We start from the raw sequence: 17,478 nt of genomic DNA, 5'->3' as shown, positions 1-17,478 counted from the left end.
GAACAAAACACCCAAGAAAAACTTATACCATAAAAACAAATGAGACTTTGTTTAAAAAAGTAAATTCTGAAGCCATCTCTGCACTTGCATTTGCTGGAACGGGGTGCTTTTCTAGATTTGTGAATATCAGATACAAAACAAATTAATAACAAGTGCCAAGAAATAGTTAACTTGAGGCATGTTTTCAAGGCATCTGGGTTTTCTATGGAAGATGACCAGAGATAAACCAAGGGTGTGGAAGATAGCGCCAACCTGGTCATTAAAGTTTTAGCCAGCAATTTAAAGGAAAAGAAGGTAGGATTTCTCTTTTTTTTCCTTTCTTTTTAAAAATCTGATGTAAAGGAGCAACTTAAACCACAAATGTTTCATGGCATCCACCATCACTGAACACTCAGGTTCAAACTGAGATTTATGCTAAAATCGTGATGATCAGGAATGCAGCAGGGCTTGGCTGCCACACTTGGATGAGCTTCACAGAAACCCTTGGAACTCGTGGTCTGCCAGCCCTTGAGCCGAGCTGTGACTGGGAACAGCCACCACGAAGAGCCTGAACCTACCTGAGGTCCTCTCTCCCCTTTCACTCCTGGAAATCCCAGTAAAAATGGAAACGGGGTGGGTCCCAAGGGGTCAAAGATTTGATAGCCATCTGTGGCAGCTGGGGTGGTGAGGTTGGAGGCCCTGGCCCTGGGCCGGGCAGAGCCCAGGGGTGGCTTGGTGAACACCAGAGGGATGGTGCTGGGATCCACTCTCCTGGTGGGGGACGGCTTCTTTGGGGTGGGCCCACGGCTCGGGTTCTGCGGGGTTTGCTTCAGGGTAACCAGGTGGACACTGCTCGTGGTGTTATCAGTCACTCTCCTCAGCGGCTTTGCAGTACTGAGCACTTCAGGGGGCTCAGTGGTTGGTTTTTGGTTGGTCTTCCTTTTGGTCTCTTGCTCAGACTCCTTCCTGCTGGCCGTGACCAGGCTCTGGCTCGTTGGTGGGGCCCTTTTGGCGGTGGGAAGAGGAGTTTTCTCCCTGCGTGTGCTGGGAGTGGGCTGAGACACCCTGAGGGTTGTCCCCACGCCCCGAGGGGACTGGGTGGGTACCTGTGGTTTGGTACTTGACACAACAGGTGGGGCCACCGTGACCTTGGTGGCTTTGGTGGTCAGCCTTGGCCGTGATGGTGGGGTTGACAGCAACATGGGGATTGTTGTTGTACCTGAACCCCTCGTCTTGAGGGGTGCAGTGACCCTGCCAAACTCCAAGTTTGGGGCAGCAGTGGTCAGGTTTTTCAGACCCTGCAGCGAGGGCTCTGTGTGCTGTGGGGTGCTGGGGGAGGCACTGGGATCCCTGGGCAGGAGGGGGATGAGAGGGGGCAGGTTTGGCCGGTAGGTATCTGCTTGCCTGCACTGTTTTTTCAGGTATTTACAGTAATGATGAGCTGCCTTGGCGGAAGGATAAATATCAAACTGGCAGATGGCTCCTTCAAACTGCACAGAGTGCTGGCTTATCTTCCCAAAGAGGAAAGATCCTTGTGGATCCAACACCTCGTCCTTTTTAAAATGCAAATCCGCATGTACTCTGCGCTTCCCACAAGAAGTAAATAAAGTGACAGTCTGGCCACGGATGTTGATGGCCATGTTGTGCCACCGGCCATCGTGGACATTGTAATCAAAATATACAGAGCGCTTGTGGCCCACGTACACGATGATCTTCCCGGGCACAAACTGGACCCCCAGCTGCAGTTTTTTCTTTTTGCTCCTGACAGCAAAGAGGAAGGCGTTGTTGATGCGGTGGGAGCAGAGGCTCAGCACCAGGAGCAGGTCGGAGCTGGAGCCCGCGGGGAGCAGGGTGCTGAGTGGGGCTTCCACACGGGCCCGCTGCGTGAAGATGACCCCTGATTTGAAAGGAATGACTCCTTGAGGAGCTGCACGTGAGGAGGACCATCCACTCAATGGCCTTTTCCCTGACAGGCCCAGTCTTTGAAGAACATCCACATCTGAAAGGGAAGCACAAAGATTACGTGAGGCGCTGGATGGTTGTGGAGGGAAGTCAAACCAATCCGTGCACAAATTTCCAATTACAGGAAATCCCAATTTGCATATCTAATCCCACCCTCTCACATATATAATCCTATAACCACCATGGAGAACTCACAGCTCTTCTCACATTGTGTGAGGAGCAAGCTCAATGTGATTTCCAAGAATTGCCAAAATGCATCAGCTCCATGGTGCATCTGGTGAGTTCTCCTGTCACACCAGGGACCAGCTCAGATGTTCTGGAGGGAGCTGACCTCACTACGAGGAAATTTCCCACTGAGCACCCCTAGTCCTCTTCCTGGGATTTAATTCTGAGTACTGACCACATAGCTGGAAAGGAATTTGAGCAACAGATTGAGGTGGGATTGCAAAATTTTGTATCCCCAGAGGGCAAGTAACAAAACTTCCAGAGGAAGCAAAAGCCTTGTATCTGTCTCTCTCCAAGCTAGCAAGCAGCAGCTTTTGATCTTTGGAGAGTTTAGGGAAGTGCAGGTGCCTCCCAGCATGAAAAACATTACACCCAGATTTCAGTGAACTGCTCAAGGTTCTCAACAGTACGTTTTTTTTTTTCCAGCAGATCATCTTACAGCAATGAATTATTTTAATAGGTTGGAACCAGACCTGGTTTGTGAAGAGCTCAGAAATTGGTTAGGGCTGTCACTGAGTAGTGGAGGTGAGATTTGCCTCCTGTATAATGTCACCTAGGAGCCAGGTGCCTTGCTCCAGCCAGGATTGGGATTGATGCCCAGGGGACCTTTCTTCCCCAACTCCAGGAGGAATTTGCAATGGACAGACAAGCAGAACCCCCTGCCTCTGCCCCTGAGGTCTATCAGGAGTCATTCACAGCTCAGATTAGCAGGCACCAGCAGCACAAACTGGGGCCAGCTGGCAGCAGCCTCAGCTGAATTATTCAGGAGAAGATGCCGAGGTCTACGTGAGCAAAGCTGCAAAGGTAAATGTGTCCAGACCTGAAAAAGGTCCTTGTTGAGCAGCTAAAGGAGCTCAGCCTAGAGGAAAAGGAGGCTCAGGGGAGAACTTCTCACTCTCTACTACTCCCTGACAGGAGGTTGTAGCCAGGTTCTGCTCCCAGGTAACATGCAATAGGATGAGAGAAAAAGCCCTGAAGTTGTGCTGGGAGTGGAGGGTGTTGGAATGGAGAGTAGGAAAGGCTTCTTTACCAAAAGGTTTGTAAAGCATTGGAAAGAGCTGCCCAGTGAAGTGGTGGAGTCACCATCTGTGGAAGTGCTCAAAAGACATCAGATGTGGCACTTGGGGACATCTAATGGTTTAGTGGTGGGCTTGGCAGCCCTGGATTAACAGCTGGATTTGATGATTGTAAGGATTTTCCAACCCAAATGACCCTGTTAAGGTGTTCATGACTCCTGTGACACCAGCACTGTGACAGTGAGCTAGGATAACTGCACTGCCTCTCCTCTTCCTGCCCAAATGCCATTCCCACCACTCCTGGACCAGCCAACTCTCCCATCTCAGTGCTCCTTGGGGAAGCCAGTCTGGGTGAACAACCCAAATGCTAATGTTGCAAGGCAAGAATTTAACACTCAGGAAGCTGCTGGTGCAAATCATGGCTAACACCATGGGATTGCATCTTTCCTAGATTAAAAGTAAATCAACAATCCTCCAAAGAAAAAAACAACCTAGCCCATTTTCTAAAGGGGCCTTGGTATTCAGCTGCTTTCACCCTTAACTATTAAATATTCTGCACAGAACACAATATTTGGAGAACTGGCACACAAAGAGCCCCTTGGTGTTGGCCAGAAGGGTTGTAGACTCAAGCAGTCTGAGACCTGTGATGCTGCTTGAGCCAAGAAGGGAGGAGAATGATGAGAAAACCTCTGTTCCTTGACTTTGGCAAAACCCTCAGCCATTTTTGTGTATTAAGAATGATTCAATCAGTATTTACTTTGCCTGACTTTAGCTTTATTCCCACCTTCCTTTTTGAAAGCAGCTTGACTCATTTTCTAGCAGACACTACCCTGGAGAAGGTGTGTCAGATGTAGAAAAGGATGGAAACGTTCCCACTCTGTGCAGAGGGGTAATTTATGCACAGCATGTCCTAGTGTTAATGACAGCATCTCTCCCATACTCTGAAATCCTTGGTCCCCCACTGTTTTTATTCCATATTGTCCAACAGGGCTGTCTCTCAGTAGCCTTCCCCTCTGCTCTGAGCAGAGGAATCATGACAGTGTCTTCATTCTGGATAATCTCCAGGGCTCATGAAACACCAAAGGCCAAAGCCTGGCTTTAGTGAAGCGAAGTGGGACCTTTGCCACAGACTTCAAAGGCATCAGGATTTATCCCTTAAGAAAATAAATTTACCACTTAAGCAAGCAGCTCTTCTCCAGCTTCCAATTTCTATGTGTATTTTTAGGTTCTCCCTCAGAGGCAGATGGGGCTGTCTCTGCTGGAGATGCTGCATGCTCTAGGAGTTATTTATTTGGTAGCTACTCTGCAAAGACCTGAGGATGTTTCCATGCTCAAAGGATGCTTCTGCTGCTGTTTGCAATCCCAATGCCTCATTAGCAACAGCATCCAGGAGTGTTTAAGGGAAAAAAGCACAACCCAAACACTGCTCTCCCTCAAAAGCCGCTAAGGTGGAGCCACACTCTGAATGCCCACGCAAAATCCCAATAAAGCATCCTCCTGCAGGACACACATGTGAACTTTCCAGCACCAGGTCCAGCACAGAGCTCAGGGCTCCTGTGCACCCAGCCCATCTCCTCTCCTCTCCACCCCATCCAACTGTCCTGGGCTGTTGGGTCACATCTCCTGGGATATGGATGTCATCAACCAATGTGAAATGCAAGGTAATTCTGACTTCCTGAAGCAGCTCCAATTTTAGCAGAGAATTTTTTCCCCTTCAAACTTTTTCCCTCTGTGGATTTTTCCATCAAAACACATTATTTAAAAAGGACATTCACTTAGAGCTGCCTGATCCCAGGTGCCTCAAAGCTAGTAGCAACATTTGAGCAACTGGGAAAAACTCTTTTATCAGACTCTGTGCATGAAGTGAGATACACAGAGATTCCTGAACAATCCCATGATCATCTCTGAAAAAGGGGGAAAAAATATTTTATTGTTCTCCTTCCCATCTCTTTCTTTCCCTCCCCCTTTCACCACACAAAAAGCTGTATAAGAAAAAGAAGCCAAAAGGCAGGAGAGGAATAACTGCAGCTTCCCAGATTCCAACAGCCAAGATGTGATGCCCACAGCTAAAACTGGGTTGAATAAGTGCAGCAGTTCCAAAAGTTACTGCCCAGACCTTTAGTCAGCACACAACAAATGAACTCACCTCACAATCTTTGGGCTTTGTTACACTTATGGAAAGATCATCCTCTGTGTTCCCTGATTTTCCAGCATACAGGAAGACTCCTAATCCTTAGAGTAACAGCCAGAATGTTTTCAAAATCCCACAGCATTGGCTGAATTTCATCCTCACACTGCCCTGTGAACAAGTTCTTACAGCTGCTGAGTCTCATGTTTGGAAATCCTGGGTGATAACACAGCCCCAAGTCACCCATGTTTTCTTGCAGCCTTTACTTCCCTGCAAGGTTTTGTTTTCTGGCACCCAGAAGGAAACGCTCTCTCTCATTGTGTGGAAACCAGGCAAGTTTTTCAAAATTCTTTTATCACAGACAAAGTATCTGAGAGGGGAGCTATCAACTACACCAAGGTAAACACAATGAGAGTGAAATGAAAGAGTTTGCTTTAGATTGAAGGCAACAAAAGACACAGCCCCATCCCATAATTATCTTAGGAGTAAAATGATGGATGGATGTGACTCTAAACAGCACATTATAATCTACTTGAAAAGCAAGATGCCAAGACACAGTATTTGTTCTGCCTCTTTACGAGCTGACATAAAACTTGCTCTGAAAACTGCTTGACTAAGTAATTCAGCCAGATGTTCACCTCCTTTGCATGGAGGCAGAATTTGGAAAATATTACATTTTTCAAAATTGCTGATGGCAGGGATCTATTCCCTCCCTCCAGTAAAAAGTGGTCCATGGGCTGGCTGACAGCTGAGTGCTGACCAAATTTCTATTTTTCCTTCATGTTTTAGAGACTGAGAGGAGAGCCCTGGAGCCTGCTAGTCCACTTAGTGCTGTCTGCTGATGGCAGGGGAAGCTGTTCACTTCCAGCAAATACCCACGTAAAGCAACCATGTGGGAAAGGTGTTGCTATTTTGAGAGGAGAAGGCTCCTTTTCAAACAGATGTTGCAGAGATGATCAGCACCCACTATCAACTGCTAAAGATTAATATTTTTTGTGTGTTTTTGTTGGGTTTCAAGTTTTAATCTCTTTTGTAGGGTTGTTGGTTATTGTACCTCAGCCTAGTCCTGTTCCTGGCAGCACCAGGGAGGTGATGTCTGGAGAAGGGGTGAGGACAGGCTGAAGGTGTCACTCCCCTATAGAATACTCCCTTACAGCACAGAGACTGAGCCAGCTATAGCCATGTTATTGTCAACCAACTCTGCATGATTTTCCTCCCTTAAATGTGCTCTTACCTTTAGAACTCACATTATTTGTATATGTGACATCCCCTGTGCTGGCAGAGGTGCCTGGGGTGCACCAAAGTCACAGAAAAATCTGCCAGAGACATTTAATTCCATAAAGCCCCAGTCTCAAGGGGCACTTTTTAAGAGCAGTTAAGTCCTGGCAAGTACAGGTGGATGCCAGTGACATTTTAGACACAAAGTGCTTCACTCCCACCACTTCCACCAGACAGACAGGCTCTGAAAATCCTGTGGGACACATAATCACCTGTACAAAACATGGTTCTTTTGCCAGCTCTTAACTGCACCATCTATATCATCTCTACTGCAACCATCAGCAATAAATGCATCTAACTGTGCACTGGGCTTAGACAGTGATTGTTAAGTTATAATCCTACACTGGTACCAAAGCACTTGGCTTTTACTTATGTTGAAGGAAGGGAGAAAATAAGAAGTGTAGTTTACCTTCAGAATTTCCCTGTGTGAATCCCAGGAACCAAGTAAAACAAAATATTGTCCAGAGATAGCAGAATCCCCTAAAAATGGAAGAGAAGGAAAAAAAATTAATGCATTTCTACAACAACAGTAACAAAACCAATTCCATTGTTAAAGGTCTTCTCCTTGATCCCAAGTCCAGCAAATGCAGTGGCAGGAAGTAGATTCGGGCTGAGACCTTCTTTTTTCTGATTTAAAGCCATCCAAATCCCACTGAACTTAGTGGAAAGGTTTCCCAGGGGAATTAGGAGCCTTGAACAAGGAGCAGCCCTGTGTTTTGAGGGGCAGGGCCATCACTGCTGGGTCTTTGCTGCAGCTGCACCTTGGCACTCAGCCCACCCAGGACAGACCACCAGAAATGCAGGGGAATGGAGAAATCATTCAGAGCTGGGAGGCCCCAAAGCCCTGCCAGGAGTGCACTGTGGGGACATGGGGAGGAAACGGGCTGGCACTCAGTGCCCTGTCACCTCAGCAAACACATCCTGAGTGCTCCTGCTTAACCATATCCTAAGCATGCAAACCCCTACATGGGTCTGTTCCTCATTTTACACCCAGGTGCAAAGGTGGGGGCAGCTTCTCACCACTCAGCACCCACTGAGAGCCTCCTCGCAAGCCTGGTGTGGCAGGAAAGTTTAGCAAATGGGAGATCCACAGACTTCCAACCCTGTGCTCTCACAGACCCTTCCATGGCTGAGAGGGAATTTGACAAACCTCTCTGTTAGCTCAGCTTTAAGCCTTCAAGTTTCATTGAAAACAGCAGCTCAGGGAAAAAAAACTATTACCAGAAAGGTAGCTAAAAACCCCCCTTTCCCCCATCAGCTTCCTTGATTTGTAGCCAGCTAAAGAACATGGGAAACTCCTCACATGGTTAGGCTCACTTAAAGCTGTCAGTGGAAAGTTTGAAGATTGAATTCCCTCATCTTCTAGAGAGGATATTTAACAGCTTCATCAGCAGAGGCTGCTGGAAGAACAGACAGAAATGTGAACTACAGAAAGTGCTCAGGCAGGAGGCAGCAGTGTGGGACATCCACAGGTTGTTTGTCACTTCAGCCCAGCCAGGGTGAGCACTGGACTGTGCAAAGCCATACCAAAGTGCAGCTTGCTCCTCTCTCCACATCTGAGGCACAAGCCATGAATCAAACCACTCTTCTCCTGCCATCAAGCCTCAGCTTTAGCCCGAGAAATCATCCTCTGAGACAATGTATTACCGTGGCCAGTCCTCACCCAGTGCAGCAGACCCTTCCCAGAGCTAAAACAAAGCCACAGTGATTTACATCAGTGGGGAAACCTGGCCTTGAATGTAAAAATCCATCTAGGAATCCAGCCATTAACTAATATTTTAAGGCTTAAAGAGATAAAATCCTGGAGTGCTCCACATCAACTGGGAAAGAAGTGAGCTGAAGCAATCCATGTCCTCCTTTGCTGTTTCCATCACCCTGACACCAGGCTGCACATTTCAAGAGCTCTGGGAGTGCTTCAGTTTATGGAAGAACATCCAAGAATAGCCCAATCCTGGTGCTCTTTTGCCATGTCCTGACCAGGAGACCCTCACCATGCTCCAGAGATCTCCATCTAGGGAGCCCTGGCTCTTTTCTGACTGCTCCATCCCTTGGGATGCTGTTGGGATGGAGACACTGCCAACCCAAGGAGAGCTGCTGGGGCAGACAGTGGAGGAAGGGAAGCAGAACAGGATGATTCCTCATGACCACCTCTGGCAGTATTTTGTTAGGCGTGAGAGAGGCTAAAATCCACTTCACAAGACAGCCTGAATGTCTGTGCTGATCTCCAACAGAGTTCAAGATGTGGACACAATTCCATGGAGCAAAGACCTGACTGGTTATCACCAGCTTGACTGCCTGAAGAGAACACAGGAGGACAGGGAAGGGGATCATCACCAGCAGCACTCCCAGGTATTGAGAACCTGGTGAGGTGAGGACCTGATCTGGTGAGGATCAATTTGTACAACCACTGCCACTCACAACATTCTGAAGTACAATTTTTGGGTTTTTTTGAGCGGTACCTTCACAAACCAAACTCCTGTTGATTGACACAATGAGGAGAACAAGTCTTGGGGGAAAATCCAGCACGTAATTTCATTCCAGTGACACTCCTGGGCTGTAAAGGAGACGATGCAGAGTGTGGGATCCAGCTGGCCCCAGCCCTGCTCCTGGACCCCTCACATGGCCAACCCCATCAGAGCTGAGAGCGGGGCCGGGTGCCAAAACACTGCAGAAAAACACTTTGGCAAAATCCACCAACTTAATGGAAAAAGCAAAAGCAGCTTCCAAATGGCAGCTGTGTGAGTGATGGGGCTGTTAATTATCCCAGGGTTTTTAATGCAGGCTCTTTTTCCACAGAGCTGCACAAGCAGCTCGAGTAGCAAGAGTAAAGAAGATTTTTCTCCTTATATAGAGCTATCAAACCCACCTTGCCTTTATCTCAGCTTCCTCCCATGAACAGTCATTTCCACTCTATCAAGAGACACTACTGAAGGCATTTATTTCTTTTATTCACAGGCTCTGTGAGTACCACGATGAGGATCCTGGAGAGAAGAATGCTCAAGAGAGAACTTAGAGCACCTTCCAGTGCCTAAAGGGGCTCCAAGAGAGATGGAGAATGACTTTGGACAGGGGTAAAAGAGGAAGGCTTTAAACTGAAGATGGGCAGATTTAGAGTTGATATTAGGAAGAAATACCCTGTGAGGGTGGTGAGACACAGGTTGGCCAGAGCAGCTGTGGCTGCCCCATCAGTGTCAGTGCCCAAGGCCAGGCTGGACAGGGCTTGGAGCAGCCTGGGACAGTGGAAGGTGTCCCTGCCCATGGCAGGGGATGGAATGAGATGAATTTTCATGGTTCCTTCCAACCCAAAGCTCTGCTGCAGCCCCTGGGTGTAGGGATGCCCCAGAGCACACATGATGTAAGCTCACATGAGCCTTTACAGTTTTCCAATGCAGACACCAACTCCCTTTATAGCAAACTGAAATTACTGACTGACTACAGCTCAATTTTACTTCCCTGCTTTTGGCAAACTCCTGTGGATCAGGGAACTGCCCAGTGCCAGGAGTCCAAGGAAAAGCACAACTGAGAGGGACAGAGAGGCACAAACACCCTCATTCCCTTCTGACCAGACCAGGGCTGGGATGGAGCCCTGCACTGAATTAAGGACAGCAGGAACACAACAGCCTTCAGGGTAAACTTGGTCACAAATTATCCTCGAGGAAGTGACAATTTGACAAAGCTGAGGCAACCTGTAAAATATTTGTGATCAGCTAATTCCCCACTATTTCTGGAATTGGTTTGGAACAATTTCAGCTTTTTTTAAATAAAAGGTTTGCCCTGACTTAAAATAAGAAATCCAACTGATTTTGACATCTTGTTTGTTTATATGATGGGTTGAAGCTGAAGGAAATATTTCAAGGGCCCATGGCAGCATTTAATTTTTTATTTTGTTTTCTCCCTCATTTACAGTGGGGAAATGGCTTTGAGATTGCAAACATTACTGCAAGGTGGAAAAACAATTCCCCCACCACTTTTCTCCACTCAGGTGTATATTCTTCCTGTTCAAAAGACCACAAAGCCAGCTGGAGGCTGAAAATTGCTTTTCAAGAAAGGCAAACCTGCATTTCTAGCTGTAAATCAGACTGTATCTTAAAAAGGAGAAAATGCACGTGTGGCTTAAGATCCTTTGCACACGACTGGAGGTGATAATTCTGTAAGTTTTGACAAACAGGAAGGAAATCACAACCTACAAACTGAGGCTCTAAATTGTACTGTGCATCGATTCCATCCCAGCTTTTTGGGGTAGAAATCTTATTTTGTACCAGCAGCCTCCTCTGTGGAGCTTCTGGGGCTTCTGGAAATGATGGTATTTCTCCACTCCCCCTCAAATTTCTGGCAAGAGCAATGGAAACACACAACTATGTGGATGTTCCCATATTGACCCTGCTCACTCCTTTGCTGCACCTCTCCTGCAGTATAAATGAGGTATTGACTTACACCTCCAGGCAATGATTTTGTACACAGGCACTGCTGCAAAGCCCCAGGGTGATAAGGGCAAAGTTTCTGAAACAACTGAAATACTATTACTTTTCAATACTCATTCAGCAGCTCCATTTTTAAGGAAAAGTATTGAGCAGGCAAAGAGATATGGCCCCTAGAAATCCATTCTTAAGGTCATTAAAAATACTAAAAAACCAGAGTGGTCTAGAAAATGTCAATATTAAGTAAGGAAAAATGAAATCCCTATCCCTGGAAGTGTTCAAGGCCAGGTTTGGTAGGGCTTAGATCATCCTGGTCTACAGGAAGGTGTCCCTGCCCAGAGCTGGGCTGCTCCTGGGGCCAACCTGCTTCCCCACATGGGAGATGCCTGACTGATAAGGCTCAAACACCCTGCAGGCAGCTCCCAGCAGCTCTCCACAGTGGGGGATCCTTCCTGGGAACCCACCACTCCTCTGCCCTTCCTTCCCATCCCTCTGTCTGTCTGTCTGTGATACTGGCTTTGCTGCTGTGTGAAGTGACAACACTCAGCGCTGGCCCTGGCCTTTGTGTTCTCCAGTAACTGGAGCCCTCTCCACAAACAGAAGTGCTAAGCCTGATCTGTCATCTAACTCCTTTTTTGTCCCTCCAACAAACGCCTTTGCATTCCTTCATTTTGTGAATGGGGTTCAGCAGAGCCATATAGAATTCCCCATTGTTTCCCTTTGCTTCAGTAAAAGCGTCCATCATTTCTACTCATGTCCCTAACAAATTGGCAAAGAAAGGCAAGAGGGGAAAAATAAAGCCCACAAACCCTGTGTTTGTCCCTGGGCAGAGATTTCCAACACCAATCTCACCACAAACCTGGGCAGCCTTCAGTCAGTAACAATCTCCATGAACAGAGATATTAAGCAGGGCAGATTTTGACCCCTCAACCCAGTGCAGAAAGGGGATGAAACTGGAGCTTTATTTTAATAAAGCACACACTCAGACACATGGAAGTAGCAGGAGGGTGGTCCTGGACTATGACACTGTCTATCCCTCATGGGACACATCTCCAGGTGCAATTGCCTCCTCTCTACCCCAAGCACGCAGCACACACATCATTTTCCACCCTATTGCTGGATTTGTCCAGCAGTGCCATAATCTGTCCCCAGACCACTTGCCCAGCTTGCAAGCAATGTTTTTTTCCTCTTAAAAGGATCCATGGCTTCCTGCAGCCCTCTTAGGCTTTCCCAGGCTGACCCACCCTGATGGTGCCCAGTGGATGCTGTGGTACCACGTGTGCATTTCTCATCCAGCACACAGATGGGCGGGGCAGCCCCAGGGCAGCATTGTGCCACCAGCCCAGAGCTGGGACAGCAGGCTGTCACCATCTGAGGTCTCCAGGAGCATCAGGCCTCCTCCATGGCCACCAAGTGGCACTGGGGCTGAATGGGCCAAAATCACTGCAGTGGAACAGCACCTGGACATGTGCTCCATGTGCATGCAATGCAAACCCTCCTCTCAGTTTTGGGGGGCCTGTGCTCACCAAAAATCGCCAAGAGGGCCACTCTAAGCTTGAAGAGCCTGTACAACTTTGTGTTCTTCTGCTTTTACAAACTTTGGCAGCTCAAGTCTTCCAGCACACTCTGCCACTGCCGCTCCTCCCCTGAGGAGCCAGCCCTGCCACTGTCACCTGCAGGTGTCCTGTGGGACCACCAACTCCCTCAGTGCCACCAGCCGTGCTCCAGTGACAGGAGTGCTGGAACCAGGGAAACCCCCAGTGCCACCAGCCCTGCTCCAGAGGCAGCTGCAGGAGTGCTGGAACAAGAGGAACCCCCAGTGCCACACGGGGATCACTCCATCACCAGCTGTCCCCAGGCAGCAAGGGTGGCCTGGTGACCCCAAGGACATGCCAGCCACGGGCTCAGGGCACCGTCCCCAGGAGCAGTGACCTCAAGGGGACCCTGGAGCCGTGGGATGCATGGCGCTCAGCCAAGGGAATCAAAGCCAGCACCGAAATTCCCTCCGGGAGAGGATGCGAAGGGCAGCAAGCGACCTCTGCTGAGGAGGGACTGGAGCAGCACACGGCGGGGACAGCCCAGGGAGCACCCGGGACAAAGAGCGCTGGTTCCGAGGCACCGGGACACACCAGGGCACACTGCCCAGGGCACTGCACGGCTCCAGGGCTGTGCCAGCCGGGCACACACGGGGCAGAGCGGGCACGCATCCCCTGCTCTGCCCGCTCCTGGGTCCGAACCGCGCTCACACGGGCTGTCCCCGGGCACGACCTGGCACCTGGGCAGCATCTCGCTGTCCCCATGGGTAGGTGATGCCCGGTGCCCTGTCAGCGGCTGTGCTGGTGCCGAGTGTCGCTGCAGAGCGCAGCCCGTCCCCTCGCTGTGTGTGACACGCTGCTCCTGCTCGCTCAAAGGAACCTTTCTGTGTCTGTCCCCCCCTTGGGGCTGCTCCCTTTCTGACGCCAGCCACCCTTGCACGGTCCCAGGCGGTTCTCCCAGACCATGCCCAGCACTACAGAGGTGTAAATGCGAGATGCTGCAGCTACCAGACACGCCACAGCCATAGCCATAAATAAATAAATAATTATTTTTTAAATCCCAAACAAAACCCCCACACCGCAAGAACCCCAAAGCGCTGAGATTCATCCCTTGTGAGTATATAAACACACAGAAAACTTGTCAAGGAGAGCAGTTGCAGCCCCTGGGAAGGGCTCTGGGCTCTCCGTGTGGCTCCACACACAGAGGCTGAGCCTCCAAAGGGAGCTGCACATTCCCCATCCACCCCCGGCTCTGGAATGGGGTGGGTGCAGCAGGGTGACCCCGGCCCTGGAGGGGGGCTGCCCCCAAATCCTCCGGCCCCGGTGCCCCTCTTTCCCCCATCTCCCAGCCCAGCCGGGCACAGGGATCCTGTACACAACTTTTTCAAACTGCCAGGCAGAAGAATCCCAGCCTTTCCAAGGGAGTGTCGGTAAATCATCAGTACATCCGACAACGCAGCCAGCGCGATTAACCCTTTGCGGGATCCCGGGAAAAATAACAACAACAACAACAAAACCGCCACCAACAACGCGTTTAACAATGAAAACAGTAAAATCCGGTCCCGGCTGTGGCAGGAGGGGGACGGGCAGGGTGTGCGCCGGGATCCTTCCATGCACGGATGGAGAGGGAGCCGCGTTTTGTGCGTGCCGAGCACATGAAGAGCGCCCAGCCTCAGCCCCCCGGGCTCTCGCAGCTCCCGCAGCACCACCCGTGTCCCGTGTCCCCAAAGGACAGGGTGGCAGCAGCATCCCCAGGATGCTCCCAGGAGGGGCTGGGACCCCTCCGTGCAGGGTGAGGCTGATAGGGACAGCAGATCCGCTCCTGCATCAGCCTGGGGGCTGCAGGGGCCTCCCGGAGCAGCCCCCGGGGCTGGGAGCCGCTGTCTGTCCCTGTGCTGGGTTTGGGGGTGCCGGGGGGCTCCTCCTGCCCGTCCATCCCCGCACACAGCGCAGCCCCATTCCCCGTGCCCCGCTCCGCAGCGTGGCCTCCCTGCCCGCACAGCCCGTTCTCCTCTCCAGAGCGGGAGTTTTCACATCATCCCCTGGCACAGGAATGTCTTCCCGCAGCCCGTTCCCAAATCCCTGCGGCTCCCCGGCACCCCCAGCCCGCCCGGGATTCCCTTCCCCAGCGCGGAGTAGCGGTGTTTGTACTCACCCCCTGCCTGCCGCTGTAGCTCTGAGTCTGGAGACCGGCTCTGATTCCGGCTCCATCACGTTTTAGTGCATTGTCTCTTTCGGGCAATTTTTGCGGCAATCCATCAGAAATCGGGGGGTGAGGCGGTTTGTGGGTACATCCTTCCCAGGAGCTCGGCTCTGTGCCTCGCTAAGGGGTTCGGCTGTGTCACAGACACCCCTGGCCCGGACGGCTCACTCCTTCCTCCTTCTCTTCTGGGTCCTTTTGCTTACACAGATCTTTTAATCCCATTTAACTCCCTCTCGGCAGACTGCAATTACCTTGGAAAAAGGAGAGAGAACACAAAGTACACTCTAGGAAGCCGGGCTGGCCCATGGTCGCTGGATTTCTTGCCTTTTTTTCTCCTCTCCTTATAAATAGTGCAATTTCTGTGATCTCTGATTCCCAAAGTCCGTGATTTCAAGTGTTTTCTCTTAGCTGTTACATTTTTTGTTGTTGGTTGGTTGGTGGTTGTAATTATTATTTTTATTTGCAATGCAGATGTGCCTCCCACCCCCCAAGGATCTCTCCTCTGGACTTAGAGAGAAGAGGAAAAGGCAGATTTTGAGAAATGAAAATTATTTAAGGATGTCCTTACTGCCTCTCTCTGCTGCCCTCCTCTGTAATAGCGAAGCATTTACGAGAAATTATACAAAATAAATAAATAATTTGAAAAAAAAAAAAAAAAGAGAGAGAAGAGAAGAAGAAGAAAGAAAGAAAAAAATAATCTCTTTTGGCCAGAACTGCAGGGAAAGAATTGAAGACCCTGTCATGCTCCAGAGAGGGAAGCACAGACCCTTCTGCTGATGGAAATTGCAGCCCCCTGCACTCACCTGTCCAGGAGCCCCAAACTGGCCTGGACCCACCTTATAAAGTTCCTGCTATGGCTTTTCCCTTGGGATCAGCGCTTGGTGCAGGTGAGCACCAAACTGGGAGCCTGTGGATGGGACTCAGGCTTGGAGGAGAAAAGTCCCCCATGCTCCCGTTCCCCTCCTTGAAAAGTCCCCCATGCCCTGCTCTGCTTCCCCAGAGCATCCCCAGAGCCCTTCTCATCCCAGCCCCGAGGGATGGCATCTGCAGCCCAAAGGGCAGGAACGGGGCACAGAGTTTCCCTGTGTGAGCTCCACCAGAACAAGCTGGATCCCAAATCCTCTTGGCCAGCTCTGCCAGGAGAGGGGACTTTCACATGTGGATAAAACCTTCATCCCTGCTTCCCCTCCTCATCCAAAGTCCCACCCAGCCAGCTGTGGAGCCACCAGCAGGTCCCTGAAGCAGGTGGGGACAGCGGTGACACTTCTGCCTGCACCCCCGGGTGTCCCTGCAGCCCGGAGTGTCCCTGAACCCCTGGGTGTCCCCCAAACCCCTGGGTGTCCCTGCACCCCTGGGTGCCCCCGAACCCCTGGGTGTCCCTGCACCCCTGGGTGTCCCTGCACCCCTGGGTGCCCCCACACCCCTGGGTGTCCCTGCTGCTCCTGGCTGTCCCTGAACCCCTGGGTGTCTCTACAGCCCTGGGTGTCCCTGCTACTCCTGGGTGTCCCCTGAACCCCTGGGTGTCCCTGCTACTCCTGGGTGTCCCCTGAACCCCTGGGTGTCCCTGCTACTCCTGGGTGTCCCTGTACCCCTGAGTGTCCCTGCTACTCCTGGGTGTCCCTGTACCCCTGAGTGTCCCTGTACCCCTGGGTGTCCCTTCACCCCTGGGTGTCCCTGCACCCCTGGGTGTCCCCTGAACCCCTGGGTGTCCTTGCACCCCTGGGTGTCCTCTGAACCCCTGGGTGTCCCTTCACCCCTGGGTGTCCCCTGAACCCCTGGGTGTCCCGGCACCCTTGGGTGTCCCTGTACCCCCGGGTGTCCCTGCCCTGCTCCCTCCCCTGCCAGCCCCTCTGCCTCGGGCACTTACTCTGCAGCGAGCTGAGAGGCCGAGCAGCATCTCCGTGCAACCCCACGGCCCTGGGCATTCATTATCCCAGCAGCTCACGGCAATTGCTGCTTCTTTAAAAACAATAACAACAGCTAAAAATAATAAAAAAAAAAAAAAAAAAGGAGGGAAAAAAAGAAAATTGAAACAAAGCCCCTTCCTCCCTCCTTGCCCTTCAAGGTGTCTCCGGCGCCGCCAGCCCGGGAGAGGCGGCCGAGCTGAGGGGCCCGGGGCCAGCCGGGGCTCTCTGGGCTCTCCCCAGATTCAGCAGATAATCCTTCCCCGGGGCTGGCGCGTCCCCCTCGGGCCGTGGCGGCACTCGTGGGTCATGGATGCTGCGGGGATCCGGGAGAGAAGGGCGGAGGGACATGGATGTGAGAGAGGTGGGAGCTCTGAGGCCGCCCTTGTCCTTTTAAATAGCTGCGGCCCGGGGACTCCGCGCTGGCGGGGGTGCCCCAGGTATCCGGTTTCAGCAAACAGCAGCTAATGAGCACAGATCCAGCCTCCAGAGGGGCAGGATCAGCGCTGCCGCCGGGCAGGGGGGCACCCCGGGCACCCCAGAGCAGGGCAGGGCAGCGCTGAGGGGCAGGGTCTGCAGGACAGGGCAGGGGACAGGGCAAGGCGTAAGGGACAGGGCTGAAGGGGCCACAGGACCCCCAAGGGAAGGGGATGAGGCTGCACGGTAAGGGGACAGAGCTACAGGACCCCCACGAGAAGGGGACAGGCCTGAAGGGGCTACAGGACCCCCATGACAAGGGGATAGGGCTGAAGGGACTATAGGATCTCCAGGGCTGAAGGGATTACAGGATACCCCAGGAAAAGGGGATGGGGTGCAAGGTAAGGGGAAAG

At 51.2% G+C, this 17,478-nt stretch overlaps 1 protein-coding gene across 1 annotated transcript in view; it reads right to left on the bottom strand.

Moving 5' to 3' along the window:
• Positions 1-14,873, bottom strand: part of COL27A1 (collagen type XXVII alpha 1 chain) — a 145,591-nt gene extending 130,718 nt beyond the window's left edge. Inside the window, exons 1-3 of the mRNA XM_059486610.1 lie at positions 14,697-14,873; positions 6,998-7,068; positions 558-1,978 (exon numbers count right to left, since the gene is read on the bottom strand). Of these exons, the coding sequence (XP_059342593.1) occupies positions 558-1,978; positions 6,998-7,068; positions 14,697-14,752 (1,548 nt within the window). The 5' untranslated portion in view covers positions 14,753-14,873. The remainder of the gene's footprint in view (positions 1-557; positions 1,979-6,997; positions 7,069-14,696) is intronic.
• Positions 14,874-17,478: the final 2,605 nt, after the last annotated feature.

The sequence above is a fragment of the Ammospiza nelsoni genome, chromosome 20 (genome assembly GCF_027579445.1).
Source record: "Ammospiza nelsoni isolate bAmmNel1 chromosome 20, bAmmNel1.pri, whole genome shotgun sequence".
In the NCBI taxonomy this organism is placed as follows: Eukaryota; Metazoa; Chordata; class Aves; order Passeriformes; family Passerellidae; genus Ammospiza; species Ammospiza nelsoni.
The sequence above is the reverse complement of the archived record's forward strand: the minus strand, read 5'-3'. Positions and strand labels throughout refer to the sequence as shown.